We start from the raw sequence: 18,769 nt of genomic DNA, 5'->3' as shown, positions 1-18,769 counted from the left end.
TACTTTCTATGGTGGTATATTATATAACACCAAAATGACTATAGATGTCGCTGCTGGCGGAGCTCTAATGGACAAACCTCACGACAAAGCCTATAACCTCATAGAGAACATGGCACAAAACCATTACCAATGGGGAGGAGAACGAACCGCTGTAGAAAAATCCCAAACCAAAGGAGGAATGTACGAAGTCAGTGGTATAGACCGCGTTAACGCCAAAGTAGACGCCTTGACTCAAAATATCGAGAACTTAACCATAACTCTTGCAGCCACCGCGGCTGCTGTAACTCCTAATTGCGAGATATGCGGATTAACTGGACATGTCATTGCTGAATGTCAATTGTTGACAGGTGTTCCACCTGATTAAGTGAATTACGCTCAAGGAAACCCTTACTCAAACACGTACAACCCTAGATGGAAGAATCATCCTAACTTTTCATACAAGAACAACAATGCGTTATACGCACCTGGACAAGCACCTGCTGTTCCACCTGGATACCAAAAAGCACTTGTAGCTGCTCCAAATGCCCCTAGGAAGTCGAATATAGAAATCATGATGGAAAACTTTATAGCTTCCCAGCAGCAAACTAACAAAGACTTCCTAAATCAAAACATTCACAATAGTGAGCAACTAAAACAATTAGCAAATAAAGTAGACGCTTTAGCTACGCATAAAAAAATGCTCGAAACACAAATTTCTCAAGTAGCTCAACAACAAGCGCCTACTGCTACCCCTGTTGGCACATTTCCTAGTCAACCACAACCTAACCCAAAAGGTCATGCTAATGCCATTTCATTACAAAGTGGGACTGAATTAGATGGACCAGTAGATCCAAGAACCCTAACTAAACCGATGGCCTAACAAAAGGAAAATGAAACCAAAAAGCCAAAAAGTAATGATGAATCGGATAAACCTGCAGAGCCAGAAACCGTCGTTAGAGATGAAGCTGAAAAGGAAAAACCTTACGTACCTCCACCACCATATAAGCCATCTATTCCATTTCCTCAAAGATTAGCTAAGTCTAAAACTGAAGGACAATTTAAGAAATTTGTAGAACTTCTGAAGCAATTAAACATAACAATACCTTTTACAGAAGCCATAACACAAATGCCATCTTATGCCAAATTTCTTAAAGAGATATTGTCTAACAAAAAGAAACTTGAGGACAATGAAACAATGATGCTTACTGCGGAATGTAGCGCTATTATCCAAAACAATATGCCACCTAAGCTGAAAGACCCTGGCAGTTTCTCCATACCTTGTGTAATAGGAAAATTCGTCATAGGCAAAGCACTCTGCGATTTAGGAGCTAGCGTGACTTTAATGTCCCTCTCAATCTATGAAAAACTTCAATTAGGCGAACTAAGACCAACTAGAATGTCCTTACAATTAGTCGATCGCTCTGTTAAATATCTTGTAGGTATGCTAGAAAACATTCCCGTTAGGATAGGTCAATTCTATATTCCCACAGATTTCATCATTATGGATATTCAAGAAGACTCAAACATTCCTATCATACTGGGAAGACCTTTCTGAGCCACTGTTGGTGCCATCATCGATGTGAAACGAGGAAAGCTTACCTTCGAAGTCGGAGAAGAGAAGATTGAATTCATTATTTCTCAATTCCTCAAAGCACCTTCCATAGTTGATACATGCTGTTTTGTTGATGTAACACCCTTCTAAAAACCCCCGCGAAATATATAATAAAGATCAGAGTAATTATACAATAAGGATGTTACAATTAATAAAATAAATAAAACTCCAAGTCGTTTGTCATGCTTTATTAGGAATGATCCAAAAATATCAAAACATATGTTCAGCACAGCGGAAACTTATTCAATAATGTTATAAAACATCTCCAATAAAATCAACGGTACATAAATCAATAATGGCAAAACACTGAATCACAAGTAACTCTAAGACTATCGATCCCAGTGTTACAAATCAGAGCATGACTCGACACGAACTACGGAATAGCCTACGAGCTATCCTCACCCAATCAAGATGCCGCTACTCCTTAATTTGAAATCATCAAAGTAAGGGTGAGTTTCATTCGAATTAATAAGCATTATGAAGTCATAAGCATTAAAATATCATAGCAATTATCCTTCACCCAACCATACATGTATTCAGATCTACTACAACCAAACAAGTACCAATTCACATGTATTACACATCACATTATACAATCATTTAGTTATATCACATTATTATGCACATGAATGGACTGACGCTAATGCATGTGGTACTAAAATTTGTGAATCACATTCACAAGACTTCTCTCTGTGATACTGCCCTTCAAGTCGCTCACACCCTACATGGGCACACGACTAACCTCATCGCTCACACCCCACATGGGCACACGATGACTTCTTACTAATCTCCGCACAATGGGAATTAGCCACCAACGATCCACTCATCAACGCGATCTAATGCAAATGATTTATGAATGAATGCACACATATCACATACATATATCATCACCGATCCGATGCTTAACATCATCTCATTTCATCTCACCAATATCATCACAACAAGTATGTACATGTCCAAGCATCATTCAATCATTCACATACGTTCATCACAATCAACATATTAATTTTAACAGCATATTAATATTCACAAATCATCAACAATTAAATAGAGTTTTAAAAATAAGGTCGGCCACTGCCCATTTGATCGTATCAAATAACATACCTAATTAGCTTCGCAACATCCAAAACGGCACATAAATCAGATACTCGGATCAAAAGTTATGGGTTTTTAAAATAAAAATGATTTTTTTCAAAAACACACAGTGGAACCCGGTTCCTCCCACACAGGAACCGGTTTCTGACTGCTTCCCAAAACTCGTCTCTGATTTTTACTATGGGGAACCGGGTTGTCCCTATCTGGGAACCGGTTCCCAGCAACCAAGAATTCCCACGCCTTTGTTTTTATAATGGGAACCCGGTTCCTCCCACACAGGAACCGGTTCCTACGTACCTGCAACAGCAATATTCACAGTTTTGACAACAAAATGCTTTACCCCATCCAACCAATTCATCCACACACGAATATTACACACAAACATCACCAAATTACACATTATAACATATTTCAAACAAGTTTTAAACATCTAATAACAACATATATCATGGCTATTATCAAAATCATGTCAAATTATGAAGGTTTAACAAAACCTAACAAAATCCCCAAACCCGACACGTTCGATTGAACTAAACGACAATCCTAATCAATCCTACTACCCATAACCGCATAAGGATTATTAACCCGAAGAATCCCCCCTTACCTCAGAGTCGAATCTTCGAAGGTTCTCTTCCTCTTTGGTTCTTCTCCTTTTCACGTACTTCTCAGTTCCTCAGACTTCTGCCCTTTTGCCTCTCCCTTCTCTTTTCCCAATTTCCTTTATTTTTATGAAAAAATAGAAATTGTCTTAATAGGCTTACATAGTTAACACCCCCCCTTTTGCTAACTACCACACTAGGCCCAATAACCAATATTTCCTCATTTTCCAAATAATTCCCAATAAAATATTAATTCCAATAATTTAATTAAAAACTTAATTAAATTAATAAATAAGAATTAATAGGGTGTTACAACTCTCCCCCACTAAAAGAGTTTTCGTCCTCGAAAACATACCTCAAACGAAGAGTTCGGGATAGGAGTCCTTCATCTGACTCTCCAGTTCCCACGTAACATTCCCACCTGCAGCTCCTCCCCAAGCCACTCGGACCAAAGCTATTTCTTTACCACGCAGTTGCTTTAACTTCCGATCTTCAATCCTCATAGGCAAAGCCTCAACTGTCATATTATCTCTCACTTGCATATCATCCACCTGGATTACATGAGACAGATCCAAATGTATTTCCTCAATTGAGACACATGGAATACGTCATGTAGGTTTGAAAGTGTTGGTGGTAAAGCAATACGATAGGCCACTTCTCCTACTCTTTCCGTGATCTGAAACGGACCAATAAAACGCGGCGTTAACTTCTTTGACTTTAGTTCTCGACCAACACCCGTCGTAGGGGTTACCCTCAGAAACACATGATCTCCCTCTTGAAATTCAAGTGTCCTCCGCCTCTTATCATGATAGCTTTTCTGACGACTTTGAGAAGTCTTCATCTTCTCCTGAATCATCTTAATCTTTTCTGTCGTCTCTTGAACAATCTCTGGTCCAATCACTGCACTTTCACCAGATTCATACCAACACAATGGTGTCCTACACCTCCTACCATAGAAAGCTTCAAATGGAGCCATCCCAATACTCGAATGGTAGCTGTTGTTGTAAGTAAATTCAATCAACGGCAAATGACTATCCCATGTACCACCTTTTTCCAATACACAAGCACGCAACAGATCTTCCAACGATTGAATTGTCCTTTCAGTTTGACCATCAGTCTGCGGATAATAAGCAGAACTCAACCTTAACTTAGTACCCAAGGCTCTCTGCAACCCTTCCCAGAATCTAGATGTAAATCTTGGATCTCTATCTGATACGATACTCGAAGGAATACCATGTAGACTCACTATTTTCTCAATGTACAACTATACCAACCTTTCCATGGAATAATTCATTCTAATCGGTATGAAGTGAGCTGACTTCGTCAATCTATCTACAATAACCCAGATGGCTTCATAGCTCTTAGTTGTTCTTGGAAACCCAGAAACAAAGTCCATGGATATACTATCCTACTTCCACTCATGAATAAACAAAGGTTGCATAGCTCCATATGGCTTTTTATGTTCGATCTTTGACTTCTGGCAAGTCAAACGAGAACAAACAAATTCAGCTATTTCCTTTTTCATTCCAGGCCACCAGAATAACATCTTCAAGTCATGGTACATCTTAGTAGCACCGGGGTGAATACTCAATCCGCTACGATGTCCTTCTTCCAAAATACTCTTCCTTAGTTCGGCAACATCAGGAACACAAACGCGGTCACCAAATCTCATTATGCCATTCTCGTCAATTCTGAATTCACCTCCTTTTCCTTGGTTAATCAAAGTCAGTCTGTTAACCAGCTCAACATCAGTCTTCTGTATTTCTCTAACCTCATCAAGAATTCCACTTGTCAGCTTTAGCATATCCAACTTAATGCTATTCGAAGTGCCTTCACATACTAAACTTAAATCCCGAAATTGTTCAATCAGATCTAGTTCTCGCACCATCAACATAGACATATGCAAGGACTTCCTACTCAAAGCGTCAGCAACAACATTCGCCTTACCTGGGTGGTAATTCAGCCCAAAATCATAGTCTTTAAGGAACTCTAACCACCTCCTCTGCCTCATATTAAGTTCTTTCTGATCAAAGAGGTATTTCAGACTCTTATGATCGCTAAACACTTCGAACCGTGAACCATAAAGGTAATGTCTCCATAATTTCAACACAAATACCACTGCTGCCAACTCTAAGTCATGAGTCGGGTAATTCTTCTCATGCACTTTGAGTTGTCTCGACGCATAAGCTACTACCTGTTGGTTCTGCATTAGTACACCTCCAAGTCCCATTAATGAAGCATCACAATACACAACGAAAGGTTTCGCCGGATTTGGCAGAATCAAAATAGGAGCACTAGTCAACCTCTTCTTTAACTCTTGGAATCCTTCTTCGCACTTCGAATCCCAAATGAACGCTTGACCCTTCCTAGTCAACTTTGTCAACGGTAACACTAACTTCGAAAATCCTTCTATATGTTCCATAATCAAACAGACCCTTAATACTGAAGCTTCCAACATGCTTCATAGTTTGGTTAAAAATATATGTTCCATAATCAAACTTTGCCTTTGTTCCTACAACATACAGAAATCTGCCAAGCACAGTTGAGATAGTGGACTTGTGATTTGTTGGAACCCAATTGGCTGCTCCTATCTTGTGAAGCATTGCATACTTGGTGGTCAGCTTACTTGCAGTTAGCTTCTCTTTCAGGAGCCAGCTGTTTACCTGCTTGGCTGTGATCACTTGGCAGACTTTGTTGTCTGTTACTTCCATCTCAGTTTGAGCTTCATCTGTTCTTCCCAAGAATTTATTAATCACAGACGGAGAGAATGATACACACTTACCTCTCACAAACACCTTTCTGTAGTCCACACTCCTGTTGTTTTCACAGTCTTCAGATAAGTTCACCAGAAATTCTTTGACCAGCTTCTCATAAAATTTGGGAATATTGCAAACAGTCTTTAATAGTCTGGCTTCTTGAATTAGTTCTAATATCTCCTTGTTCTCAAGAGCATTTGTAGCCAAGTCCCTTTCCACAACCAATCTCTTCTGGAGTACATACTTCCACCTGCTGGCACTAGAGGCATAGTGGAATGACACATTATCAATAGGAACTTCAGGAATACTAGCAATAAGCTTACTGGTTGTAGGCTTCTTCCTTGATGGGATGTCAGGGACATTCACTTCAGCATCAGACTCAGGTTCAACAATTTCCCGTTCCTTTCTTTTCTTTGGAATGACCTTGCTCCAAGATTTTGATGGACCAACCCCTGTACTCTTGGTTATAGCTTTGCTCTTGATAGGACCAGCAGAAGTACTCTTCTTCCTGACAGGGATTTTCACTTGTGTGCTCTTTTTAGGGGATCTTTGGACAAAAACTTTGTCTTTTCTTCTTGTCATTAGCCTGTTGGATACACTAGGATTCAAAGAGGTAAGTGATTCGTTGTCAGAGTACTCATCTAGGTCTACCACATTAGTATCAGTTTCAGTATTGGCCTTGGGGTGCTCATTATCTTCAATGTCATTGACATCTGCAGTAACATTGGCATTATTGGCAATCCCTTGTCCATCCTTGTTGATCTCCTTTTCAGTTGGGTCACTATCAACAGTGTGAACAGCTTCAGTCTTACTGGTGTTTTTGAGGGGATCAGCCATTATGGTTTGAAGAGGAACAGATATTCTAGGCACTTGATGATTTTCCTTCATAATGCGAGTAACAATCCTGGTAATTATGCTATTGACATATTTGGATCCTTCTTTAGTAAGTTCTTCCATGGTAGCAGATGAAGAGGGTTTGGTTCCCTTGTTACGAATACCCTCCTTGGGCCGTTTTGCATGTGTCGTTTTAGGCTTTGTGGCCTTTACTTCGTCACTGCTAATCGTCCTTAAAGGGACAACCTTAAGAATCCTATTAGGGTTAGAGGAATCTTCCGGTGTTGCCGAGCCAGATACGGAAGATCCATCACTCGATTGCTGAGACATTCTGAAACTTTTTGAGACAGAGCCTGTGTCACGCCTGTGAGCACAATTCGAGTAGTTCAACCTTAGTAAGTAGCAAGAAGAACTAATAGGAAAGTTTTCCGTTTTTAGAAGACTAGGAGAGCGAGGGAGCTTTATATGCACAATGAGTGAGGGAAATTTCAAATCGTGGATTTTTAAAAAGCCCAAAAAATATTCCCCCACATGGGTTAATTGCTATAATATGTTTTGGTAGCATACCTAACATACCCTTTTCCTTCACAATGTTTTCAGATGTTGTTGCAACTTTCTCTATGACATTACTTTCAGATAGACATTTAAGATCGTTGCTCACATTTGACTTTTCTAGTTTTCTTTCCCGATCTGTAATGTCTATCACAAGGCTTACTCTTTCTTCTAGCACAAATCTATTGATACTTCTATACTACCTTACTTTTGCTCACAGTTTCTCATTCATTAAACAGGTCTCAGTAAAACCAGCAGATAGTTCACTTATGGTGAAATCTCCAACATATGATTCTTCATTAGATCTATCAGACTCATCAGATTCATCAGAATCTTGACAATAAACTTTTAATTCTTCTCTGATCATGGAGTAGTCAGAGGGGTAGACAGGGGTGTTAGGCTTCCATAGATAGCAATTATCCTTAGACCTAAATCCCTTCATGACTTCCTCATTTGCTTCATTCGTGATAATGCACTCCTCTTTGGTGAACCTGACATTGAATCCTTCATCACACAGCTGACTGATGCTTATAAGGTTTGCAGCCAGTCCTTGTACAAGTAGAACATTGTTTAGATTAGGGATTCCCTGCCCTTCTGTCTTCCCAACACCTTATTTCTCCATCACCCAGAGTCACATAGTTGTTTCCTTCCAATTTGAGGTCTACTAGAGATTTCTTCCTACCAGTCATATGATTTGAGCAACCACTGTCAAGGTACCAATCTTCTTTTGCAGGCATCCTTAGAGAAGTGGGTGCTACTAGAGCAACATTCTTAGCTGCCCACTGTTGCTTTCTGTTACAGGTATTATATTCAAGTTTGGCTTGATGAGTTTGGTCTGGTTATCCAAATAGTCGGTGTAATACGGTGGGAGAACTGACATTTTGTAAATGTTGCGAATAGCAAGAGTCGCCACCGACTTTTATTTTATTCAATATATAGAAAGGCTAAAAGAACAGAAAAAGACCTTTTAAAAGAGATTGAGTTCGAGGGGTAAGTTATACAAAGGGAAGGTGTAAGCACCCTTTGTATCCATGGTTATCCATGGGCTCTTAATTGCTTAGCTCACTTTTATTTTCAAAATGTTTGAAGTGTAGTGTGTGAATAAGAAAATGTTTGAATAAGAACTTTAGCTTGTAAATAAGCGTAGTCTTTTTGAAAAGATTCTTTGAAAAGAAGTGGGAAAAGATTTTGAATTTTGAATTTGAATTTGAATAGAGCAAGCAATCAGGAGCACCTACCCTAAGTTAGAAAAATCGTCCTTTTAGCTTTTTAGTTTAAGAAGACTATCCATACCATAAGAGGGTAGGTAGTTTTTCATTAGATGTAAAGGGTCATCGAGAAAGTATCGTTCGCCATAAAACTGTCCCTACCATATAGAGGGTAGGTAGTCTTTAGGGAAGGATAGAATAGTCATTTAGGCAACAGGCGAGGATACCTTAGCAATTTGGACAATCATCATATTACCGAGGCAACATCGAGGGACTAGATCATTTTTCTGTTAGGCAACTTCGAAGGGACAATGATCTTTATATCGAGGGACTATGATGATTTGAATTGAAGGCAACAGGTGCTAAGTTATCCTCGTATCCAAGGGACTTGACTATTTTTAATCAAAAGGCAGCAATAAGAGGGATCACCTTAAAGGTGTGTGGGTGTATCAATCACGTGATTGTGTTCAGATATTTATCTTTGAGTTAGTGAGCTATATCCAGTTATTAGTCTTGCCACTCCCTATTTTACTAACCACGCAATTAATATATTGACAAGGCTTCGGGATGGGGATTACATAACCAAAAACGGGGGAAGTGCAGAAAAGTAAAGTGCGGAAATTAAAATCCTACGCTATTACATGGCTTTGGGAGAGATACATAATTATAAAACCTTTGCAGAAAATAAAATGCGGAAAATAAATCCTAATTACTATTAACATCCCATAGGCAGTTACATAATTTGTAAAAAAAAATAATGCGAGGAAATTAAAATAGCGGATGAATTGAAAAGTCGAGAAAATGTGGAAAGAGAATGAAAAGATTTAGGGTTAAAAAAGATTTACTTGTTAATGTTAATCTAAATCTAATTTAATTAATGAAAATAAATATAATTATCTAATTATGTACAAATTAAATCTAACCTAATTAAACCTCTAATTGATTTTAATTATTTAAATCTAAAAAATCTAATCAAATCTTAGTTACTAAATCAATCAAAATTATGTTAAAAATAAAATCAATAAAACCTAAATCTAATTATTTTAAAAAAATATTCTAATTACTAAATCTAATCTAATCTAATTAAATTTTAAATTGTAAATTAATCCTAATTATTAAATCCAATCAAATCCTAAATCTAATCAAATAAAATTAATGTTAGGGAAAAAATCAAATCAAATTAGAACTAATATTTTTGTATTTTTTATGATTTTGTAATGATTAAACTAATTAAAATATCCTAATTAAATTAAAATAAATTAGTTGAAGAAAGAAAGAAAAAAAATTAATCGGTTAAAAAAACCCTAATCCTAATTAATTAACGGAAATCAAGGGTTAATAAATAATTAAAAGTTAAAAGGTTAATTAATAAAATAAGAGAAATAGTGAAAAGGTGGTGAAAATTGGGAGAAAAAAAGATTGAGGGACGTCGATGTTACCGGCACGACGGTTGTTGGGTTGCTGCATTTTGTGGTGCCGTTGGTGGGATCGTCGACGGTTGAGGTGTGAAGGAGTGATGCGGACCCGGTTGATTCGGTGATTCTGACTGAGTTCCACTTCTCTTTGGTTTTCCTCTTCTACGTCTTTGGTAGATTATTTTCCATGTGATTTTATCTTCTTCCCCATATGTATTCTCTCTTCTCCATTCACACAAACAAAATCAAATCAAAAGAAAAAAACACTTTCAAAACAATAATCATGGCCATCAATTGAACCAATAAAAAGCTAGCAAAAATAAAAAAAATAAACAACACCACATGACGGCTCCGATGGCGGTTTATGGAGGAAAGATGGGCGTTGAACCGCTCAATTCTACGGTGAGAGGAAGATATAAGTTCTTGAGTTTTTTTTTTGAATGTGTTCTTGATGTTCTTCAACAAGCTATGAAGTTATTATGTTATTCATGAGAGAAAGTGAAGTTTGATCTTAGAGAGAAGGAAGAGAAAATATTTTGTGTTTGTGAGAAGAGAAAGTGGGAATAAGGGTTAGAATTGTTGTCTGTCCCTAATTTGTAAAAACCAGTGATATTTATAATGTAACTTAGGTCAACAAATATGGAACAAAAAAAATCAAATATTAACTATTTATTAAAAGCTTAAATCAAAAATAATTTGATTGTGATCTTTTAAATGATTAACTAATATTTTCTTAAAAAGATCTTTACTTGTTACCCAAGTTGTGAAAAATGTTAAAAATGGAACAAATAAAATTAAAAACTTCCTTTTTTGGAATTTTTTGAATATTTTATGATTTTTGGTGATTTTTTGACTAAAAAATGCATAAAAGTGAAAATTGACTATTTTAAAAAATGCCTATTTAATTAGTGCGGAAATTAAATTAAAATAATAAAAAAAATGCAATTTTTATGATTTTTGAATAATGGAAATAAAGTTAGAATTAAAATTAGAAAACAAATATAAAAGGACAAATGTTAGAAGTGAGATTCGAGCCCGGGACCTCTCGCTCATGTACCTTTTAACCTCAAATCCTTACCAACTGTGCTATGTCACTTATTCGAAATAAAATGACGTTTGCAAATGTATGAGGGCAAATTTTGGGGTATGAAAGTCTGAAACAGAATGGCTTTATGTGACCAAATCTTCCACAGTGATGACACCTCCATTTATGGAATTTCTTCTTTGAATCCCTCCTTCTTCTGTTGTCTTGATGTTGTGACATTGGCGCTGACATCTGGTTAGTCACACAAGTCTCGGGCTTTGCTCTCCTGAATCCAGAGATGAATTCCTCTTTAGCCAAAAATCCCACTCCAGACATGTCTCCAGTTCTTTGTCCAGTTTCCAGAATTTCTTCTAGAGTATCAGTTCCAATGTTCAGCATTTTGAACGACTTGGTCATTTGATCAAGTTTGTAGTTCAACATGCTTACTTCACTACTGAGGGAGTCTATGGTTGCAAGATGTTTATTCTTCTCAATTTCTATCTCTCTTATGATTATCTCTTGCTTCTCCACTTGTTTGCAGACTTCAGCATTCTTCATACACAATTTTTTGTACGAGGCAGCTAGTTCCTCAAAGATTAGCTTATCATCACTGGAATCATCATCAGATTCATAGATTCTTGTTGAAACTGTGACATGTCTTGCAGTTTCTTCTTCTGAATCTGAGTCTTCATCAGACTAAGCAATAGTTAGTCCTTTCTTTTGCTCCTTGTGGAAGGTAGGACATTCACCTCTTATGTGTCCAAATCCTTTACATCCATGACACTGAACCCCTTTCCCTTGATTGGGCTTCTCCTCAGCTTTGAATCTTCTGCTTGGATCATATGTCTGGTTGATGTCATTGGAAGTGTTCTTGACATTTGGTCTGGACTTCTGATCGACCCTCTTAATAAGTTTGTTGAATTGTTTTCCAATCATGGCTATGGCGTCTGATAAATTTTCATCACCTGTGTTGGTGACAAAGGCTATTCTTTTGTTCTTCTTTTCAACCGGCTAACAGATGCTTGACTCAAAGGTTTGTAGAGACCCTATGAGTTTGTCCATCTTCATGTTGCTGATGTCTTGGGCTTCCTCTATGGCAGTTACCTTCATATCAAATCGCTTAGGCAGTGATCTGAGGATCTTTCTTACCAATTTTTTAAGGTAATTTTTTCTCCTAAGGCTCCTGAGTTGTTTGATATCTCAAGGACATTCATATAGAATTCATAAATGGTTTCATCCTCTTTCATCTTGAGATTTTCAAACTTAGTGGTAAGCATTTGAAGTCTCGACATATTTACCTTGGATGTGCCTTCATGTGCTGTTTTAAGGATATCCCAAGCTTCTTTAGCTAGCTAACAGTGTTGCACAAGCCTAAATATGTTCTTGTCAATCCCATTGAATAAGGAACTTAGGGCCTTGGAATTTCCCAAAGCTAGTTCTTCTTCATTTTTTCTCCAGTGAGTTTCAGGTGTTAGAATAAGAATTGTTCTGATCAATATTCTGTGTTTTGATGATAACATTATGTATGAATTTTGTATAAGACAATGTGGTACTCTAATCCTTTGCATTTTCCATTTCAGGAAATATATAAAGAGTATGCACAAGTCAGCGCTCAGAAGCAACTAACTCTGGAAGTTTTGGACGGCTTCATCAGAACATGCTCTGGCAAGACATCAGAAGATGGTCAAGCGGAATCAGAACATGAACTGAAAGCATCAGAAGAATGAAAGTCAGAAGAACAAGCTCTGAAGTTCTGAATGGTATCATGCTCAAGCTCTTCAAAGTCAGAAGACAGAAGATGCTCTGCACCAAGCTGATTCACTCTGATATTCAAACGTTTTTATCTACAAAATCTGAGCCCAAAAGAAAGTACAAGATGAAAGGCCGAAACATCTAATCTCTGACTGACAAAAGGAACGTAAGAATCTACAAAAGGCAAAGTCAGTAAAAGCAGCAAAAGCAAGGCTCGAGGTAGTTGACAAAAGTGTGAAACATTAAATGCAACGTTGTACTATTCACGCAAAGCATTAAATGCTCCCAACGGTCATTTCCTCTCCGCGCCTATAAATAGAAGTTCTGATCAGAAGCAAAGGAGAACACTTGTGCAAATATATTGAAACGCTGTCAAATTCAAAAGCTTACGAACTTCATCGTCAACCTCACAAACTCTTGTAATATTTAGTGAGTGTTAAGTTTAAAACTTAATAGAAATATCACAGTTGTGATTACAGCTTTATTAGAAGCATTTAAACTCTTGTAAACTTTATTTTTACATTGATTGTAAAAGGATTCCTAGAGTGATCAAGTTGTGATCAGGATAATCTAGAAGACTTAGAGAGTTTCTAAGTGAATAACCATTGTAATCAGTTGGATTAGTGGATTAAATCCTTAGTTGAGGTAAATCACTATAAGGGGGTGGACTGGAGTAGTTTGGTTAACAACGAACTAGGATAAAGATCATTGTGTTGATTTTTTTTATCTTCTAAGTTTTTGAGATACACTTATTCCATCCTCCCCTTTCTAAGTGTTTTCTGTCCTTCCATTGGCATCAGAGCGCCGGTTCTATGTGCAAGCACTTAACCGTGTTAGACAAAAGATTCAGGGAGAAAAACAAAGTCAAACTGGTTGAAACAACTTCATCTACTCCTACTCCTGAACAAAAAAACAATGGTAATGGAAGCAATAGTTTCAAAGGCTATAATAGACCACCAGTTTTTGATGGTGAAAACTTTGAGTACTGGAAAGATAGACTCGAAAGTTACTTTCTTTATCAAGATGGTGACTTATTGGATCTAGTGCTGGATGGTTACACACATCCTGTAAATGCTCAAGGTGTCAAAGTTTCTAGATAAGCCATGAGTGATGCTCAAAAGAAAGACTTCAAGAATCATCACAAGTCAAGGACTATATTGCTAAATGCTATCTCTCATGCTGAGTATGAGAAGATAACAAATAGAGAAACAGCTCATGACATCTTTGAATCTATAAAGATGACTCATGAGGGTAATGCTCAAGTTAAGGAGACCAAGGCTTTAGCTCTAATCTAGAAATATGAAGCATTCAAGATGGAGGAAGATGTGAACATTGAAGCAATGTTTTCAAGGGTCCAGACTCTGACTGCTGGATTGAGAGTGCTTGATAAAGGCTACACCAAAGCTGATCATGTGAAGAAGATCATCAAAAGCTTACCAAGAAGATGGGGTCCCATGGTGACTGCATTCAAGATTGCCAAGAATCTGAATGAAGTCTCTCTTGAAGAGCTGATCAGTGCCCTGAGGAGTCATGAAATAGAGATGGATGCAAATGAACCTCAGAAGAAAGGTAAGTCCATTGCATTAAAATCTAATAATAAAAAATGCACTAACGCTTTTTCAGGCGGAAGAAGAAGATTCTGAAGAGTCAAAATCAGAAGAAGAAGAAGAAGAAGAAGATGAACTATCTCTGATATCCAGAAGAGTAAATCAACTTTGGAAAAACAAGTAGAGAAAGTTCAAGAACTTCAAGAACTTCAAAAGGCCTAAGAAAGGTGAATCTTCTGGACACATAAGATCTGACAAGAAGAAGGTGACGTGCTATGAATGCAAAGAGCCTGGACACTACAAGAATGAGTGCCCAAAGCTTCAAAGGGAAAAGCCCAAGAAGATATTTGAAAAGAAGAAAGGCTTAATGGCTACTTGGGATGACTCAGATTCTTCTGATCAAGAGTCAGACTCAGAAGATGAGCAGGCAAACATAGCTTTGATGGCCACTATTGATGATGAATCAGAATCTACATCAGACTCAGACTCTGAAGAGGTATTTTCTGAACTTTCTAGAGATGAGCTAGTTTCCAGCTTAACTGAACTTTTGGAAATCAAGGCTAAACTTAGTATCAAATACAAAAAGCTGAGAAAGCTATTTGCATCTGAAACTAAGAAGCTTGAAATAGAAAATGCTGAACTTAAAGAAAAAGTTTTAAAACTATCTAAAGATGCTGAGTCATCTTCAAGTTCAGAAAATTCTATTCCAAGTGTGAACAATATTCTTAAGAAATATGACTTGAGTTTCAGGAAGTTTCTATCTAGAGGTATTGGCAGAAGTCAACTTGCCTCTATGATATATGGTGTAAGTGGAAACAAGAGAATGGGCATAGGCTATGAGGGTGAACCCCATATAAACTTGAACTAGTTGATGAGATGGTCATTACATACAAACCTTTGTATGATCAGTTCAAGTTTTTCCATTCTCATGATATAAAGCACACATCTAATTCTAAGAGTTTCCACATAACACACACCAAGAAATTTGTTGCACACACCAGAAAATCCTATGATAAATCTTTTGCTAAACCTCAGTTCAATCAGAACTTGAGGAGAACTAACCTAAAAGGACCCAAGAAAATGTCGGTACCTAAGGAAAAGATTATCCCTGTTTCAGATCTCCTTCAAAGCTCAAAGGACAAAGGAAAACATGTCATGGTACCTGGACTCTAGGTGCTCGCGACACATGACAGGAAAAAGGTCTATGTTTCAAGACCTGGAGTTTAAATCTGCTGGAGAAGTCAAGTTTGGAGGGACCCAAAAAGGCAAGATCATTGGTTCTGGAACCATTTGCATTGGTAACTCTCCCTCTATAACTAATGTACTTTTAGTAGATGGATTAGTTCATAACTTATTGTCCATAAGTCAATTAAGTGACAATGGTTATGACATTATCTTCAATCAAAAGTCCTGCAAAGCTATTAGTCAGAAGGATAGCTCTATCCTATTTACAGGAAAGAGAAAGAACAACATTTACAAGTTTGATCTTCAAGATCTTAAGAATCAAAAGGTTACTTGCCTTATGTCTGTTAATGAAAAGCAGTGGGTCTGGCACAGAAGATTAGGTCATGCTAGCTTGAGAAAGATTTCTCAGATTAACAAACTTAATCTAGTCAGAGGACTCCCTAATTTGAAATACAAATCATATGCTCTTTGTGAAGCATGTCAGAAAGGGAAGTTTTCAAAACCTGCATTCAAGTCTAAAAATGTTGTCTCTTCCTCTAGGCCGATACAACTTCTGCACATTGATCTTTTTGGCCCTGTCAAAACAACATCAAGCAGAGGGAAGAAATATGGATTAGTTATCATAGACGACTATAGAAAATGGACGTGGGTAAAGTTCTTGAAACACAAGGATGAGTCTCATACTGTGTTCTTTGACTTCTGCACTCAGATTAAATCTGAGAAGGAATGCAAAATCATAAAGGTCAGAAGTGATCATGGTGGGGAATTTGAGAACAGATTCTTTGAGATTTATTTCAAAGAAAATGGTATTGTCCATGATTTCTCTTGTCCTAGAACTCCACAGCAAAATGGAGTTGTAGAACGAAAGAATAGGACTCTACAAGAAATGGCCAAAACCATGATCAATGAAACCAATATGGCTAAGCATTTCTGGGCAGAAGCAATTAACACAGCATGCTATATTCAGAATAGAATCTCCATAAGACCTATTCTAAATAAGACTCCTTATGAATTGTGGAAGAACGGAAAGCCCAACATTTCTTATTTCCATCCATTTGGATGTGTATGCTATATTCTGAACACTAAAGATCATCTGCATAAGTTTGATTCTAAAGCTCAGAAGTGCTTTCTATTTGGATATTCTGAACGCTCAAAAGGCTACAGAGTATACAATACTGAAACTCTTGTAGTTGAAGAATCAATCAATATCATATTTGATGATAAGCTTGGTCTTGAAAAGCCAAAGCAGTTTGAGAATTTTGCAGATATTGAAATCTCTAACTCAGATCATGAAGAACCCAGAAGCAAAGTTTCAGAAGATCAAGTTGCTGCCTCTTTAGAGAATCTCAGAATATCTGAAGAGCCAACACCCAGAAGATCTTCTAGACTCAACTCTGCTCATCCTGAAGATGTTATCATTGGAAAGAAGGATGATCCTATCAGAACAAGATCATTCCTTAAGAACAATGCAGAATGCCAATTTAGTCTAGTATCTCTGATCGAGCCAACTTCTTTGATCAAGCTCTAGAGGATGCTGACTGGATAATTTCCATGCAAGAAGAACTTAATCAGTTTACAAGGAATGATTTTTGGGATCTGGTTCCAAGACCAAAAGGATTTAACATCATTGGAACTAAGTGGGTCTTCAGAAATAAGCTAAGTGAAAAAGGAGAAGTTGTAAGAAACAAAGCCATTGACTATACAGAAACCTTTGCACCAGTGGCCAGGTTAGAATCTATTCGCTTATTAATTTCATTTGCCACTCAGCATAACATCACTCTATATCAGATGGATGTTAAGAGTGCCTTCTTAAATGGTTATATAGATGATGAAGTATATGTCCACCAACCTCCTGGTTTTGAAGACTCTAAGTCTTCAGAACATGTTTTCAAATTAAAGAAATCATTATATGGCCTGAAGCAAGCTCCCAGAGCTTGGTATGAAAGATTAAGTTCTTTCCTTCTGGATAATGGTTTCACTAGAGGACAAGTGGATACAACTCTCTTCTGTAAAACATTTAAAAAGGATATTTTAATTTTCCAAATTTATGTTGATGATATCATATTTGGAACATCTAATACTACACTTGGAAAGGAGTTTGCTATGTCTATGCAGGCTGAGTTTGAAATGAGCATGATGGGAGAACTCAAGTATTTCCTTGGGATCCAGATCAATCAAACTTCTGAAGGAACTTATGTTCATCAGACCAAGTATGTGAAAGAACTTCTAAAGAAGTTTAATTTTTCAGAAAGCAAAGAAGCAAAGACTCCTATGCATCCAACGTATGTTTTAGGTAAGGATGAGGTAAGTAAGAAGGTAGATCAGAAGCTCTACAGAGGTATGATTGGATCTCTTCTATATCTTACTGCTTCTAGACCTGATATTTTATTTAGTGTATGTCTGTGTGCTAGATTCCAATCAGATCCTAGAGAATCTCACTTAACAACTGTTAAGAGAATTCTGAGGTATCTGAAAGGTACTACTAATGTTGGTTTAGTCTACAAAAGATCTGAAGATTACAACCTAGTAGGATTTTGTGATGCTGATTACGCTAGAGATAGAGATGAAAGGAAAAGTACTTCTGGAAGCTGTCAGTTTCTGGGAAGTCATCTGATCTCTTGGTACAGCAAGAAGCAAGCCACAATTGCCCTCTTTACAACAGAAGCAGAATATGTTACTGTTGCTGGATGTAGTATATAGATGCTCTAGATGAAGAGTCAGCTAAAAAATTATCAGATATATGAGAGTAACATTCCTATCTTCTGTGATAATACTTCTGCTATTTGTTTATCTAAGAATCCTATCTTACATTCCAAAGCTAAACATATTGAGATTAAACATCACTTCATTAGGGACTATGTTCAGAAGGGTGTTCTCTCTTTAAATTTTGTGGATACAGAACATCAATGGGCTGATATCTTCACAAAACCCCTTGCTGAAGATAGGTTTAAGTTCATTCAGAAGAATATCAGTATGGATTTATGCCCAGAATGAAAAGATGAGAATATATGATATATGGATTAGATTTGAAATGCTTATTTATTTTCTTATCAAATGTTCTGAAATCGTTGATCAATTAGATATTATGATTATGTTATTGCTAACGTTTCATATGTCTAAGTTGATTCAAAATTTCTTTTAAAGCAAAACAGCTGTCACCAGCTATTCTTGATGATGAACACGTGTTCAGTCTGAAGGGACAAGCATGCGT

The 18,769-nt window shown here is 37.1% G+C and overlaps 2 protein-coding genes across 2 annotated transcripts; one reads left to right on the top strand and one right to left on the bottom strand.

Annotated features, from left to right (window-relative positions):
- Positions 1-676: 676 nt before the first annotated feature.
- LOC131642499 (uncharacterized) lies at positions 677-1,534 on the top strand. Its single transcript, XM_058912742.1, has 2 exons — positions 677-823; positions 866-1,534. Exons 1-2 carry the CDS (start codon positions 677-679, stop codon positions 1,532-1,534), a joined length of 816 nt encoding a protein of 271 aa, XP_058768725.1.
- A 4,117-nt stretch (positions 1,535-5,651) lies between these two features.
- On the bottom strand, positions 5,652-8,116 carry LOC131642498 (uncharacterized). Its single transcript, XM_058912741.1, has 3 exons — positions 8,037-8,116; positions 7,646-7,918; positions 5,652-7,239 (listed from the first exon to the last, which is right to left on the bottom strand). The coding sequence occupies exons 1-3, from the start codon at positions 8,114-8,116 to the stop codon at positions 5,652-5,654; spliced, it is 1,941 nt and encodes a 646-aa protein (XP_058768724.1).
- Positions 8,117-18,769: the final 10,653 nt, after the last annotated feature.

The sequence above is a fragment of the Vicia villosa genome, unplaced genomic scaffold (assembly GCF_029867415.1).
Source record: "Vicia villosa cultivar HV-30 ecotype Madison, WI unplaced genomic scaffold, Vvil1.0 ctg.005136F_1_1, whole genome shotgun sequence".
Classification (NCBI taxonomy): domain Eukaryota; kingdom Viridiplantae; phylum Streptophyta; class Magnoliopsida; order Fabales; family Fabaceae; genus Vicia; species Vicia villosa.
This window is presented reverse-complemented; position numbering and strand designations above follow the sequence as displayed.